This window comes from Lagenorhynchus albirostris, chromosome 9, assembly GCF_949774975.1.
Source record: "Lagenorhynchus albirostris chromosome 9, mLagAlb1.1, whole genome shotgun sequence".
Taxonomy (NCBI): Eukaryota; Metazoa; Chordata; class Mammalia; order Artiodactyla; family Delphinidae; genus Lagenorhynchus; species Lagenorhynchus albirostris.
In genome coordinates, this window is record NC_083103.1 from 108,113,135 (window position 1) to 108,140,038 (window position 26,904).

A 26,904-nucleotide genomic window follows, 5' to 3' on the forward strand; every position below is an offset into this window, starting at 1 on the left:
CTATCTCTGCCGTGTCTGGTTGCGGCGATGCTGTCCTGTATGGATCTGGACACATGCGTACGTAGGACGGAAGACAAGGGGGTGGCTGTGACGCAGTGTGAGGCCTGCCGGTCCCACCGTGACCTCGGTTGTAGTCAGTGTCTGCAGCGCTCACAGGGACGCCCTCTGGCTCGGCTGGGACGCTTCAGAGCGGTCCTCATCAGCCTCATGCAGGGAGGTGGCGGGATCTGCCCTTCTACCTCCCGCTGCCCTGAGAGACCCTCTCCGAAAGCGGAGGATCACTTCCTGGGCTCACCTCACAGGAAGGAGGTGGTAAGCTTGTCACCTGCACATCTGCCCGTTTTTTTTGTTTTTTTGTTTTTTTTTTTTGCGGTACGCGGGCCTCTCACTGTTGTGGCCTTCCCCGTTGCAGAGCACAGGCTCCGGACACGCAGACTCAGCGGCCATGGCTCACGGGCCCAGCCGCTCCGCGGCATGTGGGATCTTCCCGGACCGGGGCACGAACCCGCGTCCCCTGCATCGGCAGGCGGACTCTCAACCACTGTGCCACCAGGGAAGCCTGAGAAACATCTTGTTAAGCCCCTTGCTATATGCCTCACAGAAGAACGTGCTGGACACAGCTGGTAAGGACCATCATGTCACAGGTCCTTCTACTGCATTTCCCTGGTGTCTGATCCCCTTGCAGCCCTTGTGAGCAGTCAGGACAGGTGATGGCCCCGTGTTACAGGGGAAGATCATGCCCTCGGAGCCAGGGTCCGTAACCCATGGGGACGGCGCTACCAAGGGGAGGGCCAGGGCTCCCGTCCAGACCCTCCTCTCAAAGATCCTGCATTTGTTTTCACTTCCCCACGTCTGTGGTCCTTTGGGAGAACTGTATTTTGAATTGTCATTTTAAGTCACTTGGAAGGTGGAACTTTTTGGAGAAAGAAACCAGTGCTAGGTTGCCAGGTTATCCACAGACGACCATTCCTGCGATGATGCAGCAGAGCTGGCGTCCACAGCTGCGGTAGAGGGTGTTGGGTGCTGGGGCTGAGAAGGAGAGTAGGTGGAAACTGTTTCCTTTGTCCAGGACTGGCTCTAGACAAATTCCCTAGTGGCCAGTGATGTCTGTGGCACCTTCCGCCCTCTTGGCCTCCTGCGGCCCTGTGTCTGGCCACCCGGGGCCCCTGGCCCTCCTGAAAAACTCAACCCCACCAGTGGCTCTCAGCCTTGCCCTGAGGCTCTTTCTAGGACCAGTGCCTGTGCCCACCTCCAGAGGGAGTTCATTGGTCTGTGGTGCAGACTGGGCTTCAGTTGGTTTTAAAAGTTTACCAGGGATTCACGTACGCTGCGAGCTTTGAGAACCATCGTGGCCGCATGCAAACCCCCCTACCTCTGGTGTAGCTGAGTCTAGCCGGGTGTCAGGGAGGCCACAGTGGAGACTGCATGTGCTCTGGCCGCTCCCACGTCTCCATCCGCTTGGACCCCACGCTGGTACATTGCCTTGGTCAGTGTGCTTGTCACAACTCTGTCTCCGCGACCACAGCTGCCTGAGGCCAGCCCATTGTTCCTGTCTAGAGCTACGCTTCTCAGCTTCTCAACCTGTTACTTGGTGAAATACAATAAAACCAAATTGCTAGAAAAAGAAAATGGAGAGAAAAAAAAAACAAAATACTGCACCAGCCTTTCTTTCTTTAGTTTTTGGGCGCACCCTGCGGCGTGTGGGATCTTAGTTCTCCAACCAGGGATCGAACCTGCACCTCTTGCATTGGAGGGCAGTCTTAACCATTGGACTGCTGGGGAAGTCCCCCCTCCACTGCCCCGAGCCTTTAAAAAAAAAGTTCTTTTTAATTAAAAAAACCTTTTTATTGGAGTATAGTTGATTTACAATGTTGTGTTAGTTTCAGGTGTATAGCAAAGTGAATCAATTATATATACATACATATATCCATTCTTTTTCTTATTCTTTTCTCATATAGGCCATTACAGAGTATTGAGTAGAGTTCCCTGTGCTATACAGCAGGTTCTTACTAGTTATCTATTTTCTATACAGTAGTGTGTATATGCCCATCCCAATCTTCCAAATTTTCCTCCCCCCCCGTTATCCCCTGGTAACCATAAGTTTGTTTTCTACATCCGTGACTTAACTTCTGCTTTGTAAATACGTTCATTTGTACCCTTTTTTTTAAGATTCCGCATATAAGCAATATCATGTGATACTTGTCTTTCTGCGTCTGACTTACTTCACTCAGTATGATAATCTCTAGGTCCATCCATGTTGCTGTAAGTGGCATTATTTCATTCCTTTTTATGACTAAGTAGTATTCCATTGTATGTATGTACAACATCTTCTTTATCCATTCATCTATCGGACATTTAGGTTGCTTCCATGTCCCGGCTATTGTAAATAGTGCTATGATGAACATTGGGGTGCATGTATCTTTTTGAATTATGGTTTTCTCCAGGTATATGCCCAGGAGTGGGATTCCTGGGTCGTATGGTAGTTCTATTTTTAGTTTTTTAAGGAACCTCCATACTGTTCTCCATAGTGGCTATACCTGCCCCAGCCCTTGATGATTAGCTTCTGCAGACGTGCAGTCGCTCTTGTCACTGGGGAGGCATCTCAGTTTCTGTCCCGACCTCAGCGAGGACCAGGCGGTGACACCACCCCGGCCTGCACAGCTGAGGAGCAGGGGCTGGGGTGGTCCGTGCACACTCCCTCTCCCGTGGACGGTCAGAGCTGAAGCCCTTGGCGTGTGGGCAGAGGAGAAGCCGGTGCTGGTGGCGGAGGTGGGGAGAGAGCCGGAGGATGGCGCATCCACATGGTGCCCGTGCCCGGCGAGGCTCGAGTGGTGCCTTTGAAGACTGCCTCAGCCCATGCCTGGTTCTCCCGTGTCTCTTTCAATCAGTGTGTGGTTTCAGCTTTTGTTTCAAAATGAATGGAAAGAACAGAAGTGATGCAGGGACCTTTTAATTTTAATTAATTAATTAATTAATTTTGGGGGCTGCGTTGGGTCTTCGTTGCTGTGCATGGGCTTTCTCTAGTTGCAGCGAGCGGGGGCTACTCTTCGTCGAGGTGTGCGGGCTTCTCACTGCGGTGGCTTCTCTAGTTGCAAAGCACGGGCTCTAGGCATGCGGGCTTCAGTAGTTGTGGCTCATGGGCTCTAGAGCGCAGGCTCAGTAGTTGTGGTGCACGGGCTTAGTTGCTCCGTGGCCTGTGGGATTTTCCCGGACCAGGGATCGAACCCGAGTCCCCTGCACTGGCAGGCGGATTCTTAACCACTGCGCCACCAGGGAAGTCCAGGACCTTTTTAAAGCAGAGGAAAAGGTACCAACTGAAATTTGCTTTTGCCCCAACTCACTTTTGGTTTTCTGTCTCCAGCTTTCCTAAATTTCCAGCTTCTCTTGCTGCTTCTCTCTGGGCTGTCAGGAGACGGGGTGGAGAAGAGAGGGAGAGGTTTTCGGAGCCCCGAGTCACGGGGGTCATGTGAGGGCCTCCCCCTGGCCAACCCACAAGACACCAAGAGGCGCTTTTTGGGGACTCACCCCTCCTGGCAGCCCTCCCGGGTGGGGGGCTCCCTGTCCTGCTCGGGTGCCCCTCGGCCAGCACTCCTTCTCCAGGTGTAACAATTAAGACCTGGAAATTCAGTCAATGAGCAGACACCGTTTCTAACCGGTACCTCTTTCCAGGTATCTGCACCTCCAGCCCGGTGGCTGTGACCTTGAGGTGGCTCAGAGGTACTGTGTCAGGTAGCTGCTGCTTTGATGTGTGTCAGATAGCCTAGCCGTGTGGGCCATTGTAGGCACCCGCATCTGCCCCCGAGTCCCCCCAGCCCTGGCACCTGAAGGCAGCTTCTCGGCCCCAAGAACCTCCTCCCTGTGCTGCGTGTGCCCTGACTTCCCTCCTGTGAGCACGGCCTCCATGTTGAAGGCCGAGTCTGTCGTGTTCCTGGCAGGCCGCGTGGGCTGGGGGTGTGGGTGGTGCTGCGTCTGGCCGCCTGGCACAGGCCCGCTCGGGAAGGGATGCCGGGGGCTGGAGAAGGAGGTGGGGAAGCCTGGCTCCGAGGTGCCCGCTCAAGGCCCAGGCTGGCGAGGATGGGCACTGAGGCTGCCTGTGCTCCCTGCAGGGTGAACTGGTACAGGCTGACCCCCTTGTGGCTGAGGCATCGGTGCTTGGGGCTGCCGGCCAGAGGGCAGAACTTCATGCTGGAGGACTCGGCTTTCTGGATCTTCGGGGGCTCCGTGCACTACTTCCGGGTGCCCCGGGAGTACTGGAGGGACCGGCTGCTGAAGATGAAGGCCTGTGGCCTGAACACCCTGACCACGTGAGTGCGCCCCGACACCCCGGCCACCGTGCCTTGTCGCCAAGGGGGCTCCTGGGCCTGCGTCCAGGCTTCTCCGTCACGTCGGGAGGGTGAGCCCTGCTTGGTCCTCCCCCTGCGCAGCCTGGAGGAGCATCTGCGGGCTGAGCTTTGTGAGGAAAGATTAGCAGGGGCCCAGCCCCTGGGTGGGTGTGAACGGGGGCAGCCTCCCCACCACACACTGTCAGGGGGCCGAGCGGTGGGGGCTGGACGTGGGCTGGGGGCAGAAGGAGCGACACTGGCTGAAAGAACCCAGTGAGCGAGGCCAGCGTACACGCAGCAGGTGGTGAAGTCATCACAGTCTTTCAGCCAGCCCTCCACCTTGCGTCTGTACAGTAGGTGCGTGTACACCTCTCTAGCACAGCCCACGCGGTTTGCAACCTTCCTTTCTGGAATCATCTTCAGAGCTTTGGCTTCCACCCTAGAACAAGCACAGGGTCAGCACGTGGTGGTCACTCAGTGCAGCGCTGACATGTGAATCAGTTAAAAGCGTGCTCAGTGGGGAGAAATCTTGGATCATTTTGTGGATTTATTTTTCAGAATTTCCAACGGATATTTGGATCGAAGTCTGTGAAATAAAGTGGGTGATCAGGCTGGGTTTTATTAAAATTTCAGGCAAAAATGTGTGATTACAAGTCAAGGACATGGATTTTCTTGGTGACGTATGAACTGCTTTGAAAACAGCCCTAAGTACGGGGGTGTTCTCACCTGTGACAGCACAGTTGAACAAAGTATGTGATTTTCCAGGAAGATTGCCTAGTGGGATCCGTTTATTTGCATGTGTAAGTTCTGATCCTGCGGGTACGTGCTCTTGTTATAGGGCTCCTGAAGCTTGTAGGAATATTGCAGGGGGAGCATTTCGCCTCGCGAGAGCAGGATAATCTACATAATCTCTTGAGTGTGAATTGGGAGCCGGCAAGCCCCTCCTTCACCTGGGCACCCTTTGCAGTCAGAGAGGCTCCCCCAGAAGCTGGGGGTGGGGTGGGGTCCAGGAGAGGGGCAGCTGGAATTACTGTCAGCACACTCTACTCTACATCAGGCCCTTCAACGAACTTACTTCATTTCCTTATCCTTTCTTCAGAGTAAGAACGTCTGTCCTGTTCCAAGGTTTGGAATTCTGGAGTTTTCATTAAAAATAAGACTGATGATTAGGGTTTCTTTTTACCCTACTTTTGTTACCGACCAGGGTTCTTGGACTCTTTAACCAATAGAATTTGACAGGAGGCCAGATGAGGAATTCGGGCAAAGCTTGGCTGGGACTCACTCTGCAGCCCAGGTAGCGAGAACAAGTAACAGGTGCCCTTGTTGCTTCCCGAGGGGGGCAGGCTGCTCCCTTAAATGGGGTGAGGGTGGAGGCAGGTCCAGGGGTCCGGCCGGAGGCAGGGCTTAGGTGGTCTGCCCGCCCCCTTGGTGCTGTGTGTGCAGGGATGGTGCACAGGACCCTGCTCTTGCCCCCAACACCCCAGAAATGGCAGTTGGGTTTGTGGCCTTTTTGTATCTTGTGGTTGATAATTTGCCCCCTGAGCAGGCCTGCAGTTATTTTTAGTCCCTCAGAGTTTCTTTGTATCTGTTGTTGGAGGAGACATTTGTCCAGGTGCAGATCCTGCAACAAAGGGCCCAGGTCCCAGCTTGTCCCACATTTAACTGATTTTCCTATAAAGTTACTTCTTTTTCTTTGATGAAGAGAGAGGATGATGGGGAGGGATGGGGGAAGAGGGAGTCACCAGATCTCCTGGGCCTTCTCTCCCTCCTTCCAGGGAGAGGACTTGCCCTGGCTTCTCCGAGGTCCCAGGTCTCTTCAGTTTGTTCTCAGTTCAAGCCCTGACAACACTAAGACAATGTACTTAAGAAATACATCTTCGGGCTTCCCTGGTGGCACAGTGGTTGAGAGTTCGCCTGCTGATTCAGGGGACATGGGTTCGTGCCCCGGTCCGGGAAGATCCCACATGCTGCAGAGCGGCTGGGCCCGTGAGCCATGGCCGCTGAGCCTGCGCGTCCGGAGCCTGTGCTCCGCAATGGGAGAGGCCACAACAGTGAGAGGCCCGTGTACAGCAAAAAAAAAAAGAAATACATCTTCAACCATCGTGAGGGGTTTTAGGGACGAAGGTGCTCATTTGGGAGACAAAGTGGGATAAGTGGAGAACTCATGCCTGTAATTATCATTTCTACCATAGCTACGTTTCGTGGAACCTCCATGAGCCGGAAAGAGGCAAATTCGACTTCTCTGGGAACCTGGACCTGGAGTAGGTGCTCCTGCTGTGTGACCCGGCCCGGGGCAGGGGGGTGCGGGGGCTCCTGGGGTGACTGGGATCCCCAGGGGCACCTGGGCTCTGCCGTGAGAACAGAGGGAGCCTGGGGTCTGCAGCCTGTTCTCAGGACCTGAACGCTCTCCAGCCATGACCCCCTTACTCCCGGGGGCCCGGGCCTGCCTGCTCTGAGCCCAGACCTGTTCGCTGCAGCCCAGAGGGGCCCCATCCCCCAGGTGGGCCCTGCTCTGCAGGGTGGTCCTGCCACCGCCGGGGTGGGGGGCCGGCAGGGTCAGGCTCCCCATCGGGACCCCTGTGCCCCGTCTGAGGCCCGTTGTCCTCATGCCCCCAGAGGTGCTGTGTGGATGTCCTAGGCTGGGGGCCACGGCTGTGACCCGGCTGGGCATCCCCTGCTCTGCTGGGGGGTCGCATCCTGCTCTCAGCGCCCCCAGCCCCCTGGGGGAGGGGAGGGGGCGGCAGCTTTGCCCTGTGGTGGTGCTGGGCCGTCCCCCCTCGGCTCCGAGGCCTGAGAGCTGGTGACACTGACCCCCAGGGCCTTCGTCCTGTTGGCCGCGGAGGTGGGGCTATGGGTAATCCTGCATCCGGGCCCCTCCATCTGCAGTGAGATGGACCTCGGGGGCCTGCCCAGGTGAGTGGGGCCGGGGGCCTCAGCTGTGTCCGGAGTGGAGCATCGCTGACGCTGTAGTCCAGTCTAACGATAACAGCGCCTGTCCTGTGTTTCCCCGCGCACGCATTGTCTCAGGGAACGCGGGGGGTGGTGACGCGCTGAGGGGCCTGTGCTGCTCCAGTCCCCGAATCCCTGGTTCACCGATGAGATGTGGGTCTTGGTCGTGCAGCCAGGAGTATGTGGGGGAGGGGAAGAGTCAGCTGCTCGTGTTTCTTTCCGGGAGGGAGCGGGGCCGGGGGCCTCAGCTGTGGCCGGAGTGGTCCTGTGCGCTTGTGCAAAATGCTAAGCACCAACGTAGGTTTAATGCGGCTGTTAACCTATACTTTTCATTCTGTGCTGAAGTTCCTTTTCAGAATGAGTGGCAGCCAAAGGGCGTCATTGTCAGCAATGTCAAAGTTGCTGTCCTCCTCAAATTCCACATGGCTTCTCTGCGCGGGCGCGCGCGGGCGCGGGGCTGGCCCTCCTCACTCCTCAGGCCTCTGCTGCGGGGCTGGCCCTGTCAGGTCACGTCTGCTGTGGATGGGCCTCACTTTCTGAAAAATGGGAAGAGTCAAACCCGTCCTTCTGTTTCTTAGGGATGTTACCAAGTATTTTTTAAAAGTGCAAGCATTTTGACAAAGTAGAAGAGAAGCAAGTTGTTTTAGTTGTAGCTTTCATCTTCAGATCTCGGGCCCTGATGAATTACCTTGGGGTGTGGTCTCCAGGGGGTCAGTAGCGGGTCTGTGGTCAGGTCAGGAGTCAGGTGGGATCAACTGGCACCACGGCCGGCCCTCGTCCTGGTCGTTACTACCACTGGTGTCCAGCACAAGGGTTTTCTGTTGACAGGCACGGGGTCCTGTCCTCCCAGCCTCCGGCCCCGCCGCCCCGGAGGGAAAGATGGTGCTTTGCCTCCTCCGCCCGCCTCGCTCTCATCTCCAGGGCGACCTGGGCCCTCCCTGGGCTCAGGCCGGCCCCCTCCACTGCCTCACCACCCAGGATCCCTTCTCTGTTGCTGGGCCATCCTGCTCAGCGAGGGGCCCCAGACAAGGCTCACACAGCCACAATGGCCTCGCCACTCCTGCGGATTAGAAACCCGTGTGTCAGTGATGTACCCGAGCTCGGGCCCGGGACGAGGACGGATTAAGTCTGAGCTGAGAAGCAGCTCAGACCTCCCTGCGCCCACCTGTCCACTCAGGTCTGGTTGCGTTGGGGAGGGACTCGTGGGTGGGCACCCCCGGGAGGCCGAGCTGGGCGCGCTGGAAACAGGCAGAATCCCAGTGGGGACGAGAAACCCGAGCTGTCCGCGTGCGATGGACGTGAGGTGTCAGACCAGAGGAGACTGCGCTCTCGTCCACAGTTACCTGACACAAATTGGTAGTTTTCTGAGCCTGTTCACTTCTTGCAGATGAGGACGAGAGAAGCATCAGGCCTTTTGTAAGAAAATACAAATGTTTCTCAGAATTTGGAATGAGAAGGGAGAATACCTTGGTCACGCTCTGTGTTACCTGGCAAGTGTGATCGCTACAGACAGGTTGGGGGCAGCTGGACCAGAGCGGGGAGACCAGGGCTAGCTTCTCAGCTGCCGGTTCAGGCTTCTTTTTCTGGGTGACACTGGAAGGTGGCACATGTGTCCTCCAGTCCCAGTGATTCCTGATCCCTTTGTCTTCACCTCTTTGTGATGAGATTGTAGTGTAAACGCTTGAAAAATGGGCCTTGGGTTCAATGAGAAGCTTTTCTCCCTCTGGCAGCCAGACCTATAGCCATGAATCAGAACTAGAATGGCCACCGGTGCTGGTGTCCTCGGGTGGGAAGCAGGCCCAGATCCATGCCCGTGTCTGCCCCGAGTCCTGGCTGAGTGGACGTGGGGGGAGACTGGTCTCCACACTCATTCTTGGGCTCTCTGAAGCTGGTTCCTTTCACCCATCACCCTGCCCAGAGCAAACCCCTAGACAGTAAAACTAATCACCCCTCCCCTTTTCATTCAAGCTGGTTACTCCAAGACCCCGACATGAGGCTGAGAACAACTTACAAGGGCTTCACCGAAGCAGTGGACCTTTATTTTGACCACCTGATGGTCAGGGTGGTGCCACTCCAGGTAAAAGCGAGCAGACCCTTCTCTGCCCTCTCCATCCTCCCACTGGTGATAAAGAGTCCAGGTGAAGCTCTCAGACCAGGGCTCGCAGCCAGCCCTTTGCACACGGGACACCTTCCCCCCACTGCCTGGGACGTGCATTTGGAGGGCCTTGAATGGTGGTCTTTGCAGAGGTCTGTCTAGTGCAGTGTTGCCTTAGGTGGGATGCAGATGTTGCTGGCGCCGTGCCAGGGCTGCAGCACTTGACGCCTTGGTAACTGGAACACCCACCCATCTGCGTCCCAGCAGCACAGTGGTCCAGCTCTGCTAGAGGGGAGCTTGTGTGGATAGGCCCTCGCCTGTGAGATGGCAGGACTTCTTGTCATTATAGTTACCACTGATGACTTTCCAAAGTGCATCCTTCTGCTACCAAAAAGGTGCTGCACGGTACATGATTATTATTCAAAACATATGTCTTAAAATGCATTTTGGGGAGAAGGTATCTTAACTTGGCATCTAATAATTGGAAGCAATGAAAAAGCAGAAATGGGAATAATTAACACAATTGCTTCTGTAAGTGTGACACTGAGAAATTTGTACATCAGTAAAATATTAGTTCATCAATAAAAAATTGTTTTTTATTTTTTTGCGGTACGCGGGCCTCTCACTGTTGTGGCCTCTCCCGTTGTGGAGCACAGGCTCCGGACGTGCAGGCTCAGCGGCCATGGCTCACGGGCCCAGCCGCTCCGCGGCATGTGGGATCTTCCCGGACCAGGGCACGACCCCACGTCCCCTGCATTGGCAGGTGGACTCTCAAACACTGCGCCACCAGGGAAGCCCTAAAAATTGTTTTTGAGTCAGTGGTTTGGGATATTCACAGCACACATAGCTCAAAGGAACTGTTGGTCATTTGTAGTGTAGGCAAATAAAACACAGGATACCCAGTTAAATGTGAACTTCAGATAAGCAAGGAATAATTTTTTTTAATTAACGTATATCCTAAATATTGCCTGGGACATACTGACATTAAAAAATTCATTGCTTATTTAAAACTTTCATTGTAAATTCAAGTAGTGTAACTGGGTGTCTTGTATTTTTATTGACTAAATCTGGCAGCCCCAATCATGAAAGAAGCAAGAAGCTAGGACTTTAGCCTAGACTTTTACAAGGAAATGGGATTACCGGGGTGATTCAGTGAGTTGTAGTAGGTTGGGGGGTGGGCGTGGGCATGGAGGCTTTGTCAGGAATGTGGCCCAGAAGCATTCTTAAGCATGGAAAGGGCATCCCCAATCCATTAAAAAATTTTTTTTTCTGGGTATAACATAATTATTTTATTTTTTTATTACGGTTAAATATACGTAACATAAAATTTACCATTTTAAGCATTTCTAAGTGTCCAGTTCAGTGGCATTAAGTGCATTCACATTGTTGTGCAACTGTCACCACCGTCATCTCCAGAACTGAAACTGTCCCCATTAACACATTATTGACTGGGGGATTTTTGCAGAAACTAACGCCTGTGGCCATAATATGTCTCCTGTCAAGAATGTGTTAAACACGAACTCCCATTCTCCCTTCTCCGTAGCCCCGGCACCCACCATTCTACTTTCTGTCTCTGTGAACTTGACCCCTCTAGGGACCTCATCTAAGTAGAATCGTACAGTCCTTGTCCTTGGGTGATGGGCTTATTTCACTGAGCGCAGTGTCTTCAAGGTTTATCCATGTTGTGGCATAAGTCAGAATTTCTTTCCTTTTTAAGGCTGAGTGAGATTCCATTGCACGTATATACTGTTTTGCTTTATCCGTTCATTAATCAGTGGACGCTTAGGTGTTTTTGCTCATTGTGAATAAAGCTGCTCTAAGCGGACTGTATGGATATCTGTTTCAGTCCGTTTTCACTTCCTTTGGATATATACCCAGAAGTGGTATTGCTGGATTACACAGTGATTCTGGGTTTAAGTTTCTGAGGAACAGCTATAAGTTTTCCACAGTGCACCATTTTACATCCTCAGGGGCAATGCACAAAATTCCAGTTTCTTGACATCCTGGCCAACAGTTGTTGTTTTCTGCTTACTTTATAAAAGCCATCCTAATGGGTGTCAGGTGGTATCTCGTTGTGGTTTTGATTTGAATTTCCTAATAATTAGTGATGTGGAGTATTTTTTCATGTGCTTACTGGCCATTTATATATCTTCTTTGGAGAATTATCTATTCAGATTCTTTGCCCATTTTTTATTGGGTTGTTTGTTTTGTTGTTGTAGGACTTCTTTATATCTTCAGTATCTGTCAGTATCTTGTCAGATGTATGATTTGCAAATATTTTCTTCCATTCCGAGGGCTGCCCTTTCACCCTTGTTGATTGTGTCCTTCCATGCACAGAACTTTTTAATGTTAAGTCACACGTATCTTGTTTTTCCTTTTGTTGCCTGTGCTTTTGGTTCCACCTCCCAGAAATCATTGCCAAATCCAGTGTCATGAAACTTCTCCCCTGTGTTTTCTTCTAAGAGTTTCAAGGTGTTAGCTCTTACATTTAGGTTTGTGATGTCCTTTGAATTAAGTTTTGTAGATGGTGTAAAGTAAGGGCCCAGGTTCGTTTTTTGCACGTGGATATCCAGTTTTCTCACCACTGTTTGTTGAAAAGATGACTGTCCTTTCCCCATTGAATGGTCTTGTCATCCTTGTAGAAAATCTTTTGGCCATACGTGTGAGAGTTTATTTCTGGGCCCTCTATTCTATTCCATTGGTTTGTATGTTTGTCTTTTTTTAAATTAATAAATTTATTTATTTATTTATATTTTTGGCTACGTTGGGTCTTCGTTGCTACTCACGGGCTTTCTCTAGTTGCGGTGAGCGGGGGCTACTCTTTGTTGTGGTGCACGGGCTTCTCATTGCGGTGGCTTCTTTTGTTGCGGAGCATGGGCTCTAGGTGCACGGGCTTCAGTAGTTGTGGCACTTGGGCTCAGTAGTTGTGGCTCACGGGCTCCAGAGTGCAGGCTCAGTAGTTGTGGCGCACGGGCTTAGTTCTGTGGCATGTGGGATCTTCCTGGACCAGGGCTTGAACCTGTGTCCCCTGCACTGGCAGGCGGATTCTTAAGAACTGCACCACAAGGGAAGTCCTGTATGTTTGTCTTGAGGCCAGTAACACACTGTTTTGATTACCATAGCTGTGTAGTAAGTTTTGAAATCAGCAAGTGTGAGACCTCTAACTTTGTTCTTTTTTTTTTTCCAACATTGCTTTGGGTATTCAGAGTCTCTTGAGATTCCATGTGGATTTTAGGATGGCTTTTTCTGTTTCTTCAAAAACATTGCAGTTTTGACAGGGATTACATTGAATTTGTAGATCACTTTGGGTAGTACTGACATCTTAACAATATTAAGTCTTTCAGTCTATGGACGCAGGATGTCTTTCCATTTACTGGCATCTTCTTTAATTTCTTTTGGCAACATTTTGTAGTTTTCAGTGTCTAAGTATTTTGCCTCTTTGATTACATTTATTCATAAATATTTAAATCTGTCTGATGCTATCGTAAGTAGCATTCGTTGGTAGTGTATAGAAACAACTGATTTTTTTTGTGCATTGATTTTGTATCCTGCAGGTTTGCTGAATTTGTTTATTAGAACTAACAGGTTTTTTTTTTAATCCATTCTGTAAATCTGTTTTTGGGGAGTTTTTGGGGAGTTTAATCCATTTACATTTAAAGTCGTTACTAATAGGGAAGCACTTACTTTTGTTGTTTGTTTTCTGTATGCCTTATAGCTTTTTTTCTCCCTCATCTCCTCCATTACTTCCTTCCTTTGTATTTAGTTGATCTTCTAATGACGAGTTTTTATTCCCTTTTTTTTCCCTTTTGTGTATCGTCTACAGATATTTTGGTTGTGGTTACCATGGGGATTATATACACTGTCCTGAAGTTAAGACATTCTATATTATATTTATACCAACTTACCTTCAATCACATACAAAAACTCTATGCTTTAAAAGCTCCGCCCCCTTTATATTATTGCTGTCACAAATTATATTTTTATATATCATGTACCAGTTAATATAGATTCATAATATTTTTATGTACTTGTTTTAAATCCTGTAAAAAATAAGAAGTGGAGTTATAAGCTAAAATTACGATAATAGTGGATTTTACATTTTTTCACATATTTACCTTTACCAGAGAACTTTATATTTTCATTTGGTTTTGAGTTGTCATCTAGCATCCTTTCATTTCAACTTGAGGAACTCTGTGTAGTATTTCTTGTAAGGCAAGTCTAGTGGTGTAATGAATTCCCTCAGCTTTTATTTGTCTGAGAATGTCTTAGTTTCTCTTTTACTTTTGAAGGACAGTTTTGCTGGATATAGAATTCTCACTTGATAGGATTTTTCCTTCAGCACTTTGAATATAGTATCCCACTGCCTCTGTCCTACAAGATTTCTGATGAGGTATCTACTGATAGTCTTATTAGGGATAGTTAGCAGATATTTGGTCCTGTCCAAAATGTTCATAAGACATTTGGTCCACACTAACAGGGCTTTGATGATTGGTTCTGTCCAAAACCATTTGGCACGGACCAAATATGCTCATGGACATTTTGGATAGAACCAGATTTCAAGGACCTTTTGGCATGAACTAAATATCTTATGGAATGAATGTCTTATGGACGTTTGGACAGGACCAAATGTCCTGCAAGGTTGGGGCTCCTTTGTACATGTCTCGTTGCTTTTCTCTTGCTCCTTTTAAGACTCTCTCTTTGTCTTCAGACAGTTTGATAATGTGTACTGGTGTGGGTCTCTGGTTTAATGCTACTTGGAGTTCACTGAAGCTTCTTGGATTTGTATATCCATGTCTCCTCCATTATGTCTTCAAATAATCTCTCTGCCCCTTTCTTCTCCTTTTGGGGTTCCCATAATGCGTATATTTGTCTGTTTACTGATTTGCATGAGTCTCTCAGGCTCTGTTCACTTTTCTTCATTCTTTTTTCTTTTTGCCTGTCAGAATCAGTAATTCAAAATGACCTGTCATCAAGTTTGCACACTCTTTCTTCTGCCTGTTCGAATCTGCTGTTGAACTCCTATGGTGAATTTTTCTATTTAGATAATGTACTTTTCAGCTTCAGAATTTCTGTATAGTTCTTTTAAAAAATCATTTCTGTCTCTTTATTGATATTCTGACTTTGTCCGTAAGTCCTTTTCCTGATTTCTGTCCGTGTTTTTCTTTAGCTCTTTGAGCATATTTATGACAGCTGTTTTAAAGTCTTTGTCTAGTAAGTTAAGCACATGTGTTTCTTTAGAGACTGTTTCTAGCTTCTTTACAGACTGTTTCTAGAGATTTATTTTGTTCCTTTGAATGAGCTACGTTTTCCTGTTCCTTTGTATGCCTTGTGTTTTTTGGGTGAAAATTGGGCACTTATAAAAACAGTCCTCTCCCAGTGTTTGCTGTCTTCTGGGGACACCTTTACTATTTAGTGGGCTCCTGAGCCTTGAGATCAGCCTGGGGTGCAGGCTTAAGATCTTCTCAGATATTTTCTTGGCATATGTCCTGTCTGGCCTGTGTGTGTACTTTTCTTCCTTCCTTCCTTCCTTCCTTCCTTCCTCCCTCCCTCCCTCCCCCCCTCCCTCCCTTCCTTCCTTCCTTCGTAATCCTTTGCCCCCAGGCATCCATGGGTTTGTAGTCCCCCTGAAATGTTTACATGCTGTGACCCATCACTGCCTTCTGCAGCTTCCAGCCTGAGGTCCAAACTATGCCAACATTTTCTGTCTGATCTCCAAGTCAGATGAGACAGAAACTAGTCCCCTGGGGAGCCTACAGACAGCCCAGGATATTGCAAACAAGTTCCATCTTGCTCCTTCTGTCCTCAGGGAGGGAACTGGAAATAGGGATGCGTCCTTTTGACTGCCCCATGCTACGCCAGGGAGCGGGTGGGACAAAGGTGATCGAAACCATGGAATCTCCTACCATTTTGAACATGTCTTTTTCTTGATTGGGTATTCACTCATTTGCTTAAACATTTCACTTGTTTCCAGAGCTCCTGTAAAGTTATTTCAGTCAGTGTGCAGTTGTTTGTTTGATGTTTCCATAGGGGAACGAGGGCCTGGCGCTTTCTACTCCCTGTCTTACTGATACCACTCAATTATATACCAAACCTTTTGAGACTTGCGCTTTCTAATGGGTTGTTTTGCTATAATTGGCAGTAAGTGTGGTGACATTAGCTAGTACGGTTCCCACTGCACACTCAGCTTCTGATTGTTCTCTCTTTTCCCAGTACAAGCACGGAGGACCCATCATTGCTGTGCAGGTGGAGAATGAGTATGGTTCCTACAACAAAGACCCTGCCTACATGCCTTACGTCAAGAAGGTAAGAGTCAACTTGGGTCACCTCTTCGTGGGGTGTTCTGGGCTCTGGTGCAATGTGAGGGTCTGATGTCACCCAGTACCATTTATTAATTGGTGAATCTTTTCTCCAGACCTTTATTCCAACAGGGTCCTCACTTATTTGCCCTCTGTTGGCTGAGTTTAATGGCGATCGCAGTACATACGGGGCTGAGAGTAATGGAACTACCTTGATTGAGGGCGATGGCTGGAGGCCTTCCTGGAGGGGTGGGTTGCTCCTCTCACTCCAGCACCCAAAGCAGCGGCCCCACTGTCGGCTGCACATTGGCTTCATCTGGGGAATCGTTTAAACTCACTGTGCCCAGGCCATATGCCATCCCATTAACTAAGGGTCTTGGGGGTGGAGCTCAGACATCTGATTCCAGCGTGTGGGTGGCTGGGAGCCCCTGACTGTGTGTCAGAGCAGGGAGGGGCAGGCCCAGGGCAACACTTAGAAGAACAGGCTTCTGCTCAGAGGTGGTTCCTGTCACTTGGTGAATGAGACCTGGAATAAATTGCATTCATTTTTCTAAACCCCGACTTCCTCTTCTGTGCAGCTGGGCTAACGAGAGGATTTGCCTCTCCGCATTGTGCGTGTAGTGAGGTTGCAGACGCAGTGCCGTTCCAGCATCCGGTGAGCAGTCAGTAAACAGGACCATGATGTTATCAGCAACACCGGTGTTTTGTACTTGGAAGGGTCGGCACCCGTGTGAGGCGAGGAAGCTTTAAGTGGCCTCAGTGACTCCACTAATTTAATTAGAGCTGCTCCGGCCCCTGGTGTCCTGGGTGGCATCCCTTCTGCTGTCACAGGCAGAGTTGTGTCCATCTGGAATTCCTTTAGTCCCTGCAGATGGCTTGTAGGTTCTTACCCACTCTCCCCTGCCCCCCACGCCCCCGCAGAAGCCCCCGGTGTAGGGGCAAGGCTGTCTCTGGGGAGGGTGGTGTTCCTGAAGCTGGATGGGGAGAGATCAATCCTGACGGTCAGGCCCAGTCACACCCTGGCCTCCTCCTTGGGGTTGGCTGGAAGGAGCCCGGCCAGGGCTCAGGCCAGGAGGGCATCTACTGCCCCAGCACAGACCCCGAGACTCTCCTGGGCTGGGCTTCCCCAGCAGGTGCTCACTGAATCTCTGGGCTGCAGAGAAGGAAGCTGCCCTGCTGGGGACGGGGGCAGCCCCGCAGAGACCTCCCCTGCGCAGTCGTGACTCTGATGTCTGGGAAGGGGTGCATGTGAGACAGGCGGACAAAGGGACGCCTCTGTGGTCGCAGATGGACGGCCTGTCAGAGCCACTGAGCAGAAGACTGCAGGGCTCCAGGTGGAGGGGCCGGGACCCCAGGGCAGCCCACCCCTCCCTGCGTCGGTCCTCGCTGCAGCCATGCGCCCGGGGAGTTGAGAGGGGCGCCTTGGAGGGTGCGGATCACAGGAGGAAACCGCAGCGCCTTTCGCGTTTCGCGCATTCTGCGCGTGGTGCTGGGGCCGACCGGAGTCCTTCCCCGGGAGCGGCGGCCGCGGCTCAGGAGCCGCCGCCATCATCACTGAAGCCCGAGTCGTGCGCAGCTTCTTCGGGGCCCTGCAGATGTGGCGCTGTCTGCGCAGGACGGCCACGGGCAGGGCACTTTGCCCTCTGAGCCTTAGGGTCTCCACGTGCACAGCAGAGGCGGGAGCGTCCTTGTCTTGGCCCTGTGGGGAAGCAGTGAGGTGGTCAGCACAGCCCAGCTCTGCCTGGCGGGTGGCAGGTGCTCGGGGGCAGCGACTGTCCCTCGCGGTGCAGGCAGTCAGTCTGTGCCCCTAGGAGATGGACATCGTCAAATTGTGTTCCCCCCACCCCCCAATGCCGTGCACAGGGGGGCCTGAGCAGGGTCTGCTGAGCATTGGTGACGGGCTGGCTGCTTCGATCCTGCACTGGCCTCCCCCGACTGAAGTCCTGAGAATGAAGGCCTCTCTGCTGCGTCCTCACGGCCTCTGGGCAGACGGGAGCCTTAGTCACTGCTCACTGCCTCACCTCTTTCCAAAGGAGTTTGGTTGAAATAAGCAGTCTTGTCATAATACCCGAGGAAGAAGTGTCGGGAAGGTGCCCTTGCTGGGGTTTCAGGTCTGCAGGCCTCAGGCCCCATGCGGAGCCCGACGGGGATGGACTGGCTGAGGTGCGCACCTGCCCGCCAGCTCTGGACGCTGCAGCCCTTGTCTCTGAGCCTCCTCACCCTGCAGTGAAATGTCAGGTGTGAGGCTGACCAGGACGGCCTGTGCAAGGCGCTTGCGGGGACGCCCACATGACGGTGATTGTTCCTGAGCCGCGGCTGCCGCTCCCGGAGAAGGACGCCGGTCGGCCCCAGCACCACGCGCATTCCCGCTGCGGTTTCCTCCCGTGATTTGCACCCTCCAAGGCGCCTCTCCCATCTCCCCGGGCACGTGGCTGCAGCGAGGCCCAACACAGGGAGGGGTGGGCTGCCCTGGGGTCCCGGCCCCTCCACGCGGAGCCCTGCAGTCTTCTGCCTGGCGGCCTTGCCGAGTGGCTCTGACAGGCCATCCATCCGGGACCAGCAGCCAGCTGCCCAGCGCCCCTCGGGCCTGACAGACTGCCGCGCGGTGGGAGCTCAGCGTGTGATGTGGCAGGAGGTTTGACGAACAACAGGTTGGCTCATCTCACTCCCCCACAGGCCTTGGAGGACCGGGGAATCGTGGAGCTGCTGTTGACCTCAGACAACAAGGACGGCCTGAGCAAGGGGATTGTGGATGGAGGTACCTGCCTGGAGGCTGTGTGCAGGGATGGGGACAGGGGACGGGACGGCGGCCTGGCCTGGCTGTGCTCCCTGGATAGCCTTAGCCACAAAGGAGTCTCTGATGCCTGTTCTCCTGCGTGCGTGGGGCTGGGCCCCAAAGCTCAGGGCCTCGGGGCTGGAGGGGCTGCGAGAGGTGGGCTTGCGTAGCCGAGTCGCTGAGCACCAGGGACGCTCAGGGCCCTGCAGGACACGGGGCAGCGGAGTGGGCATCGGACACGGTCCTACAAAGAGGGCCAGGCAGACCAAGTGCCGGGTGTCCCGTGGGGACAGCTCGCTCAAGTCCTGCCCGGGGCTGCACAGCCCACAGCGCTGGGCGGCGGTGTCCGGGGGTGAGCGCGTGGCTCTCGTCCCGTGTCCCCGTGCCCCTGCTCCACCTCTCTCCCTGTTGTTGTGGACGCCCCCACCTGGCACCGCTTCCATGTCAGACGCCCCCACCTGGAGCGAAGCCCTTTCTCCTCCTGCCCTGCCCGTGTCACCCAATTTCCCTGCCCTGGGTCCTTCCCGCCCGCACACGCCTGTGTAGCTGTTTCCTCCTGAGAAGCCCCCCGACCCGTTCCCCGCAGAGCTGTCTCTCTGTACCCCCTTGTAACCACTCTCCCCGCGTCCACGCTCACTGGCTCCCCGGCCCCTTTCCTGCTGTCTTAGGTCCTGTGATCATCTCTCCGCCGACACCACCCTTTGCAAGGTCACAGTGACCTCCACCTGACACATTGAAGTTGTGCTCATCACCTCTGACCCGTCTGATGGGGCCTTTGGTCCCTTTTCTTCTCACTGGCGGTCTGGGGCACCATTTCTCCGACCTTGACCTCGGGCAGCTCGGGCAGCTCGCTCTGTCCTGTTCTCCTCCCGAAAAGTTTCCCGTCGTGTCCACGCGGTGGCGCTGTGTCCCCGTGGCGGCTTCCAAGGCTCCCCGCGGTCCGCCTGTCGGGGTCGGGTCAGGGCCTGGGAGGGGCTGTAGGGCTTGAGTCCTGCGGGCGGGACCCTCTGGAGGCGGGAGCACGTTTTAGCCGCGGCGTCCGCAGAGGGGGCCTCCTGGGCTTCTGGTCCCCACAACCCGTCCACCGCAGGCCCTGCCTCTCACCCCGACCCCGGCCCCTGCCCCACGCCTGCCACCTGGATTGACTTTGTTCAATTAGTTAAAAATGTGATTACAGGAAGGCTTTCACAAGGTGTGAAAGTAAAACCTTAGAGATGCTTATGAAGAAGCCTCGCCTGCCCAGGAGTGACCATTCTGAGCTGTAGCGTTCCCTCCTGGCTCTTCCTCCATGACTGTAAATACCACGACGCCCAGAGAGCTCTGTACTTAGGGACGTAAAACACTTGTTCCGGTTGAGGGCTCAGGTCTCTCCTGCCACCCTCGCCCCACGGCTTTCCTGGGGCAGGCCCCCCCTCACGCCCCCCGCCCTCCCCAGCCCTCATGGACGCGATGCTTGGGGCCTGCGTTTCGACACGTAAACGCGGCCGGGCGCTGCGACCGTTGTTCTGGACAGTGTGGTCGACTCGCTTCCAGTGTAGTTATCTCATTGGTTTAACTTTCCTTTTAAGTTCTTTTCTGTCCCTCCTTCTCCTTGTCTCTCTCTTAAACAAACACTTTACCAACAGCTTCCAAACCCCCATCATGGTGTTTTTAGGCGCCTCTGTGTGTCGGATTCTGATCCAGTCCAATGGCACCGGCGCCCCACTGTCCCCAGCCTGATGGCAGCCCGGGTCCCTTGGAGTCCCACGTCCTGGGACGTTGAAGCTGTCGTCCTGTCGTTTTCTGCGATCCGCTGTCGCTGCCAGAGGACGAGCACGTCCTGTTGTGGGATTCGGGTTCAGGGTGTCTCTGAGGGACTCGCCCCTTCGCGGATCTGACCTGGACAGTGTGATGCTTGTGGTGGCCTCTCCCTGCTGTGCTGTCCTGTCTCTTCTCTGCTTTGCTTGTTTCCTTCTACTTTCTGGGTGACTGCCTCAACTCTCTTCCCCCAGTCCTTCTGTTTCCTGCATCACGTTCTTCGTGGAGACATTTCTTTTCTCACAGCGTACTTGCCAGCAGCTGTGACCAGTGGTCCCCGCTGTGGGGAGCCAGGAGTGGGGCTGGGAGGGCTGTCTTTCGTGGGATTGACTCCGGAGGGGAGCCCTTTGGGCCGTCATGGCGGGTATCTGGGGGCAGGAAGGGGCAGGAACCGCCTCCTGAGCTGTCCTCGTCCCGTAGGCTCTGGTGCCCGGGGCCGCCGCGCTTGGCTTTCCTGGGGGGTTGGCCACGGGGCGGTGGGGAGGCTGGAGGGGGGCAGGAGGCAGTGTCCGCGGGAGGCCTTGGGCTGGGGTGGGTGGGTCACCTCCGCTCCCGCAGGCTGGTTACAGGCCCCCAGACCCTTTCCAAGCTCCCAAGGTGAATCGTGGCCTCTGCTGTGTCTCCCGCCCCGTTCGTTCTCCCTGTGGCCGCCACCACCTTCACCTGTGTTCGCTGGGCTGGGGGGTGGGGGGAGGGATGGGAGCAGGTGCGCTGGGCTCCGAGGTTTCTTCTGCCAGGTTGGTTCAGACAGGCCCCCTGTCTTCAGGGGTCTCCACTTCAGGTGAGGAGGGTCTGGATGTGGGGTACCCACATCGGGTGGGCCTGCTCCCCGGCGTTGTGACCTTGAGGCAAGTTGTTTGGCCTCCCGGAGCCCCCGCTGCCGTTTGTCTCTAATCACTGGTGATCGGGTCTCGGGTCTGACAGGAGGGCGTCAGGGTGGCTGGGCGGCAGGCTGGTCCAGTGACCATCCCGCCTTCCCAGGTGCAGCAGAACTCAGGCCCGGGCATGCGAGACCCCCCGTCCAGGCACAGGAAGCAGGTGAGGAGCCTCAGAGCCAACTTCTGCTCCGGGGTCGGCCACGTCCATGGCCGTGGGCAACACATAGCACATCTTTCTCGGGCATACCTCTCCCTGGTGGAAAGCCACGGAAAATATTGCTGGGGTGGGACAGAAAACTAGCTCTCATCTGAGATGTAAAAGGGGAATCTTCACTTAGATCGTCACCCGGTGCCGGAGGCCAGAGGTGCAAAGTGAAGATCAGACTCCGGGCTCCTGCAAGGAGTAATTAACAGAAATGCACACTCTGGTTGTAAAAATTCCATAAATCGAGCACAGATGCTTAGAAGTGGATCTCTGTGAGGTCTGTGCTGAGTGGTGGTATTTCCAAGATGAACCGGCTAAGTCTCCTAGTGTCAGAGGAACTAAACTCTGGTTGGAGGTGGAAGATGGTGTCAAGATTAATTTATTTGCAGGTGAGTTGAGAATGGTCAGGGGAATTCTGAGTCCTCCTGGCTTTTGGGTGATAGCTGTTCTCTCTTCTCCTTTCCACCTGCAGTGCTAGCCACCATCAACTTACAGTCACAACACGAACTGCAGTTTTTAACCACCTTTCTGCTGACTGTCCAGGTGAGTCAGGAGGTGAGCTGAGCCGAGCCTGGGTGTCAGGAGCTTAGCTGGGCCAGGGGGCCTCTGGGCCCAGCCTTGCAGCTCTCAGCCCCCCTTCCCCCTGCATGGCCCACGCCGCACCCGTGTGGCCTGCCCCTGGCGACGGAAGCGGTGTGACGGTTGCTCTGAGGGGTCGCTGTGTCAGCTGGTGCTTGGAGGTGGTTTCCAGCCTCCTGAGAAGCGGCCCCTTCTGAAGCTGTAGGCGGGTGTGCTCCCAGAGGCCTCTTGACTAGAGTTCTGTGGACTCAGCTGGCCCCAGATGGGCTCAGTGTGGGCCCTGGGGATCGAGGGGAGAGACACGTCCCTGCCCGGTGTCTGACCTTCACTGGTCAGGCTGCTCTGGGCCCAGAAGGACTGCTGTCACCTGCCAGACGGGGGCCTGGTCCACCCAGGCCAGAGGAGAGAGGCGCGTCGGATGTATCTCAGCATCCATGGGGCTGGTGGGAACTTGCAGTGAAGTCCTGTTTTGTTGATTTCTCCTCTCCCCTAAGGGGAGAGAAGGTCCAGCTGAGGCAGCCCATTGGCAGCATGGAGGCCGCCTTCACCCTGTGTTGTGTACGGGGCCTGGATGCCGCCCTGAGGCCTGTACCTGGTGGGAATGTTGGAGGGTTCGCTCCCCCCACCCCGAGAATAGATGCCGGCGGGGGTGCTGGGGTGCCTCCCGTTCCAGCTACTCCTTTTTTAGAGCAGAGGTGGTGTCCAGAGGCTCGGCCGCAGGAGGCCCCCAGGGCAGTGTGAAGCCCACAGGGCTGAGGGCCACCATGTGCTGCTTAGAGGGACGGGAGGGGGGTGCCCAGGAGGAAGCAGGATGGGGGGGCCCGGCGGGCTGCTCAGCAGACTGGGGGCGACAGCGTGCAGGTGGGTACAGGCCCAGCCCCCTCCCTCCTTCCCGCGCCCTGTACCATGCTTGCTGGGCGTGGGTCCGCGACCACAGGGTCTCTGCCCTCGGGGAGTTTGTGACCCACTTGGAAGAGACGTGTTAGGTACATAGTTGCCCAGGATCTGAGGAGGGTCGTCCTTGATGTTGTCCAGGACAAGGACGGTGCTGTGACCCTCAGCTTCTCGTCCCTCTTCTGTGAAGTGGGCATAGTGCTGGCACCTACTCGTAGGGCCGTATGAGGGTCAAAGGGATGATGTTTGGAGAGCCCCCAGAACACCCATGCTCCCCACGGGCGCCTGCAGAGTCGTCCGTGGAGAGGTGGCCCCAGGCTGGCTGGCCTGTCCATAGCGCCCGTGGCCACCGGCCTCTCTCCCGCTGCTCAGCCGCGTGTTTTCCTCCAAGAAGGGGCCGTGGACTTGTCCCTGTTCAGATCAGAGGCGCCTGCAGATGGTCACTGGTGGCCCTGCTCCGCTGCTGGTCCGGCTGCGCCTTGCCGGCCCAGCCCGTGTCCAGTGACGGGAGCCTGGATGCGGGTGTCTCTGGGCACTTCCCAGGGCCAGGCAGCGTGTGCTGAGGGCTCCAGGTGCCTCATCTCATATGACTGTCCCAGTAGCCACGTGACTGGCCTCCATGTAGCCGTTTTACAGTTGAGGACACAGACTCCAGGACGGTGTCCCCCGGCAGTGGCAGGTCAGGGCATGTAGCACAGTCGGTGCCGAGCCAGCCCTGAGCCACGGTGACCTGGGCCGTTTGGTGGACGGCTCAGCCCAGCCCTCAGGTGGGCCCCTCCTGGCACTGGAGGCTGCTGACCTGTGTGACGTAGTGACGCTCTTTAGTGACCCAAAGTGGTACGAGTGTCCCCTCGGGAGGTAGGCAGCCCTAAGAAAACCAAGCCCCGGGCCTTGCTAGAAAATCGTCGTGACTTATGTGGCCTCTCCCATGGCGTGTTTGGGACCTTCTGCTCAACAGACCCTGAATCTGCTGCCCCCTGGGTGGGGCGGTGATGCTCTGTGTGCCTTGGCCCCGGACGCCAGGCTGACAGCCACAGGGGGTGCTCGGGGCGGGAGGAAGGCTCTGTGGCGCAGAAGCTGCGGGGCCGCCGTCGGGGCAGCACCTCCCCTGCTGCTTCTGTGCACGTGGGCAGAGCGGAGCTGGGCCCGGGCATGGCTGCTGCGCCCTGGGGGCAGCCTTGTGCAGCCTCAGGGTGCCGAAGCAGTGTTAGACCTTCGAGCGTCCTGGCCGAGGCTGGGGGGCCGGGCTGAAGAGCCCGCACTGTGGTAGCTGGAACGCTCTCATGTTCTGGTCCAGTTTTGCATACTTCTGTTGAAACCAAGCTAGACCCGGGAGCGGGGCCGCTGCACAGCCCCGACTCCTCCGGCCAGAGGGATGCAGCATCTGAGGGTCTGTGTCCATGATGTGGCTCTCAGAGATGGGGTTTCCCCGATAGAACATCCTCCTGCCCTGAAGAGGACACACGGGGCTTGATCAGCAAGCCGCTGTCAGGACTGCAGGTCAGGTGCTGCGTTCTTGAGAAAGCTCACCTCGGGCAGGTCCCCGGGTTCCCCGCCAGCGCCGCATGCAGCACCGAAACCACATTAAGGCCTCGGGCCTGCCGTGCCCACTTTGGTAGCTCCATCCACCCCCTGCCACGTGGCGGCCGCATGTGGAGGACGAGCCAGTGCGGGTGCATTGGGGGCTCCCCTGTGCTCTGCTGGCAGCGGGCTCAAAGGCCAGGTGTGCAGCCAGGGAAGGGTTGGGAGGACGGAGGTGCCGGCTAACTTCTCACTTTGTGGTGCGCAGGGCGTCCAGCCCAGGATGGTGATGGAGTGTTGGACGGGCTGGTTTGACTCGTGGGGCGGTCCCCACAGCATCCTGGATTCTGCAGGTGGGTGCTTGTGGGACCCCCGTCCAGCATGTGTGCTGGCCTCAGACGCAGGAATAAGTTCCAAATAAGGTGCTAATCCATGTGAATTAGCTGAGGGTGTGGGGCTCCGGGAGTCTCTGCGTGGACAGTCAGCCCTGAGCGTCCAGAGCTGTTTGTCTTGACAGGTGACACGAGCAGTCAGACACGGCTTTGGGGTGTCTCTATAATTGCTCTGGAGTAATGCATGCCAATCGCAAACGTCTAGCCAATGCAGGACGTGTATAAAGGAGAAATAAAAACCCCGGAGCCCAGAGCAGACGTTTCGATGCGTATAGTGTGGGCACCCTCTGTCTCTCTGTCTGCCGCCCCGGGTGCACGTGCAGGTAGAGGTGTGGGCAGGTGTGGGCAGGTGAGGGTGTGTCTGCTCCACCTGCCTGTTCCAGTGAGACACGCGGAAGCCCAGCTGCCTACACTGTGAGGTGTGGATTCCAGCCCTGTTCTAGAGAATGCAGAGAACCCCGTTGGGCTGGTGTCGTACCCACGATCTCTTACTGATGAGGACCTGGGTGCTTCCAGGGTCTGTGTTCACGGACCCCGTGCAGCGGGCGATCCTGCGCGTCAGTTTGGCTCACCTGGCGTGTTTCCCTGTGATAAGTTCCCGGCAGTAGCCCTTCTTCCTCCACGCGGGTTTGATCTGTGTTAACTAAACTGCCCTCCAGGAAGAGGACGAAGCTCCCTCCCCTGTTACACGAGATGCCCATCCCCTCAAGTTCATCAACGCCAAGTGTTAAATGATTCCCCTCAGGTTCATCAACGCCGAGTGTTAAATGATTCCCCTCAGGTTCATCAACGCCAAGTGTTAAATGATGTCAGCGTTTGCTGTCTGATAGGTCCTTGTGTAGGTCTCATTTCTTTGACCAATGCCGGGGTTTTAAACTCTGTATAGATATTTATTAACTATTCATATTCCTTCTCCGCTGTTTCTGTCTGTGTCATGGCTCATTTTCCAGTCCAGGTGGGGCAAGGAGGTGGTCAGAACCGTGTCTCTAATTAGGTCTCGTTAACTGAGCCAGGTGGGCCTGAGCCGCAGCCCGTGTGAGGTGCAGACTCGCCTGGGACTTGAAAGCAGCTGGAAGCCGGGCTCTGGGGCCGGGGTCCCGTCCTCCCGCCATGGACTGCGGTTGGGTTTAGGGAGACCTAAGGACGGAGCTGTGAGGGGGACCCTGAGCGTGGACCGGGCTCACAGCGTCCCAGGCGCCAGCTCTGTGCACCCTTCTCCTCCCACAGAGGTTTTGAAAACCGTGTCGGCCATCATCAACGCTGGCTCATCCGCCAACCTGTCCATGTTCCACGGTGGCACCAACTTCGGCTTCATCGGTGGAGCCGTGCACTTCCAGGACTACAAGTCCGATGTCACCAGCTACGGCAAGTACCCCCGACGTGGCGCCCCACGCCCGTGCCTGGGCTCTCACGGGGCATCCCTCGGGGACAGCGGCTGGCACCTCTAATGTGAAGGCAAGGTTTTGTCCGGACCGTCACTTTTAAGCTGCCAGGGCCGTAGGCGACAAGCCAGCTGACGTGCCTGGGCCTTTGGATGCCAGCTGGGGAGGGGAGGGGGGCCCAGGCCGGGAGGGAAGGCCCTCAGGTGGGGGTAGCCCCTCCCCACCTCAGGGCCTTGGGATGAGGTCACCCTGGCCCCTTGCCTGGAATGTAGGGTCTGGGCAGTTTGGGGGCATTCGGTAGTGTCTAGCACGTGTGGTATTTTGACTGACAGCTCACATCAAGTGTTCTGCCTCCCAAATTGCTGGGGCGAGGACCCTGCTGCCCCACCAGCTCCTCCTGTCTCTCTTTGCCTCCACAATGCTGTCCTGGGGGCTGAGGCCTGTGTCACGGCTAGTGTCTTGCAGACTATGATGCGGTGCTGACGGAGGCCGGGGATTACACGGCCAAGTACACAGGGCTCCGGGAGTTCTTCGGCTCTGTCTCAGGTAGCTGCACGCGCAGGCGCAGGCCCAGCTGGGCACCGGCTGGCTGTTGCTCTGAGACCCCAGGAGACTTGCTTCTTCTGCCCCCAACCCCTCACACCCCGCCTCAGCCCCAGGTGATGCGTGTGCAGGAACGAGGACAGGCAGGTCTGAGCGACTGTTCTCATCCCAGTTGGGGTCTTGCCGCTTCACTTTCTCCTAGGTGTCAAGGTTCCTGAGGATGTGAGCAAGCCCCTGCCTACCTGCCTCCTGGCCTCGTCTTCCTGGCGGGGTCT

General features: G+C 54.9%; 1 protein-coding gene across 1 annotated transcript in view; it reads left to right on the forward strand.

Moving 5' to 3' along the window:
* Positions 1–26,904, forward strand: part of LOC132526460 (beta-galactosidase-1-like protein 2) — a 38,006-nt gene that overhangs the window by 6,123 nt on the left and 4,979 nt on the right. The window contains exons 2-11 of the mRNA XM_060160824.1: positions 4,107–4,304; positions 6,515–6,583; positions 7,140–7,235; positions 9,240–9,348; positions 15,577–15,669; positions 18,339–18,420; positions 21,791–21,861; positions 24,581–24,665; positions 25,932–26,069; positions 26,552–26,632. Of these exons, the coding sequence (XP_060016807.1) occupies positions 4,107–4,304; positions 6,515–6,583; positions 7,140–7,235; positions 9,240–9,348; positions 15,577–15,669; positions 18,339–18,420; positions 21,791–21,861; positions 24,581–24,665; positions 25,932–26,069; positions 26,552–26,632 (1,022 nt within the window). The remainder of the gene's footprint in view (positions 1–4,106; positions 4,305–6,514; positions 6,584–7,139; positions 7,236–9,239; positions 9,349–15,576; positions 15,670–18,338; positions 18,421–21,790; positions 21,862–24,580; positions 24,666–25,931; positions 26,070–26,551; positions 26,633–26,904) is intronic.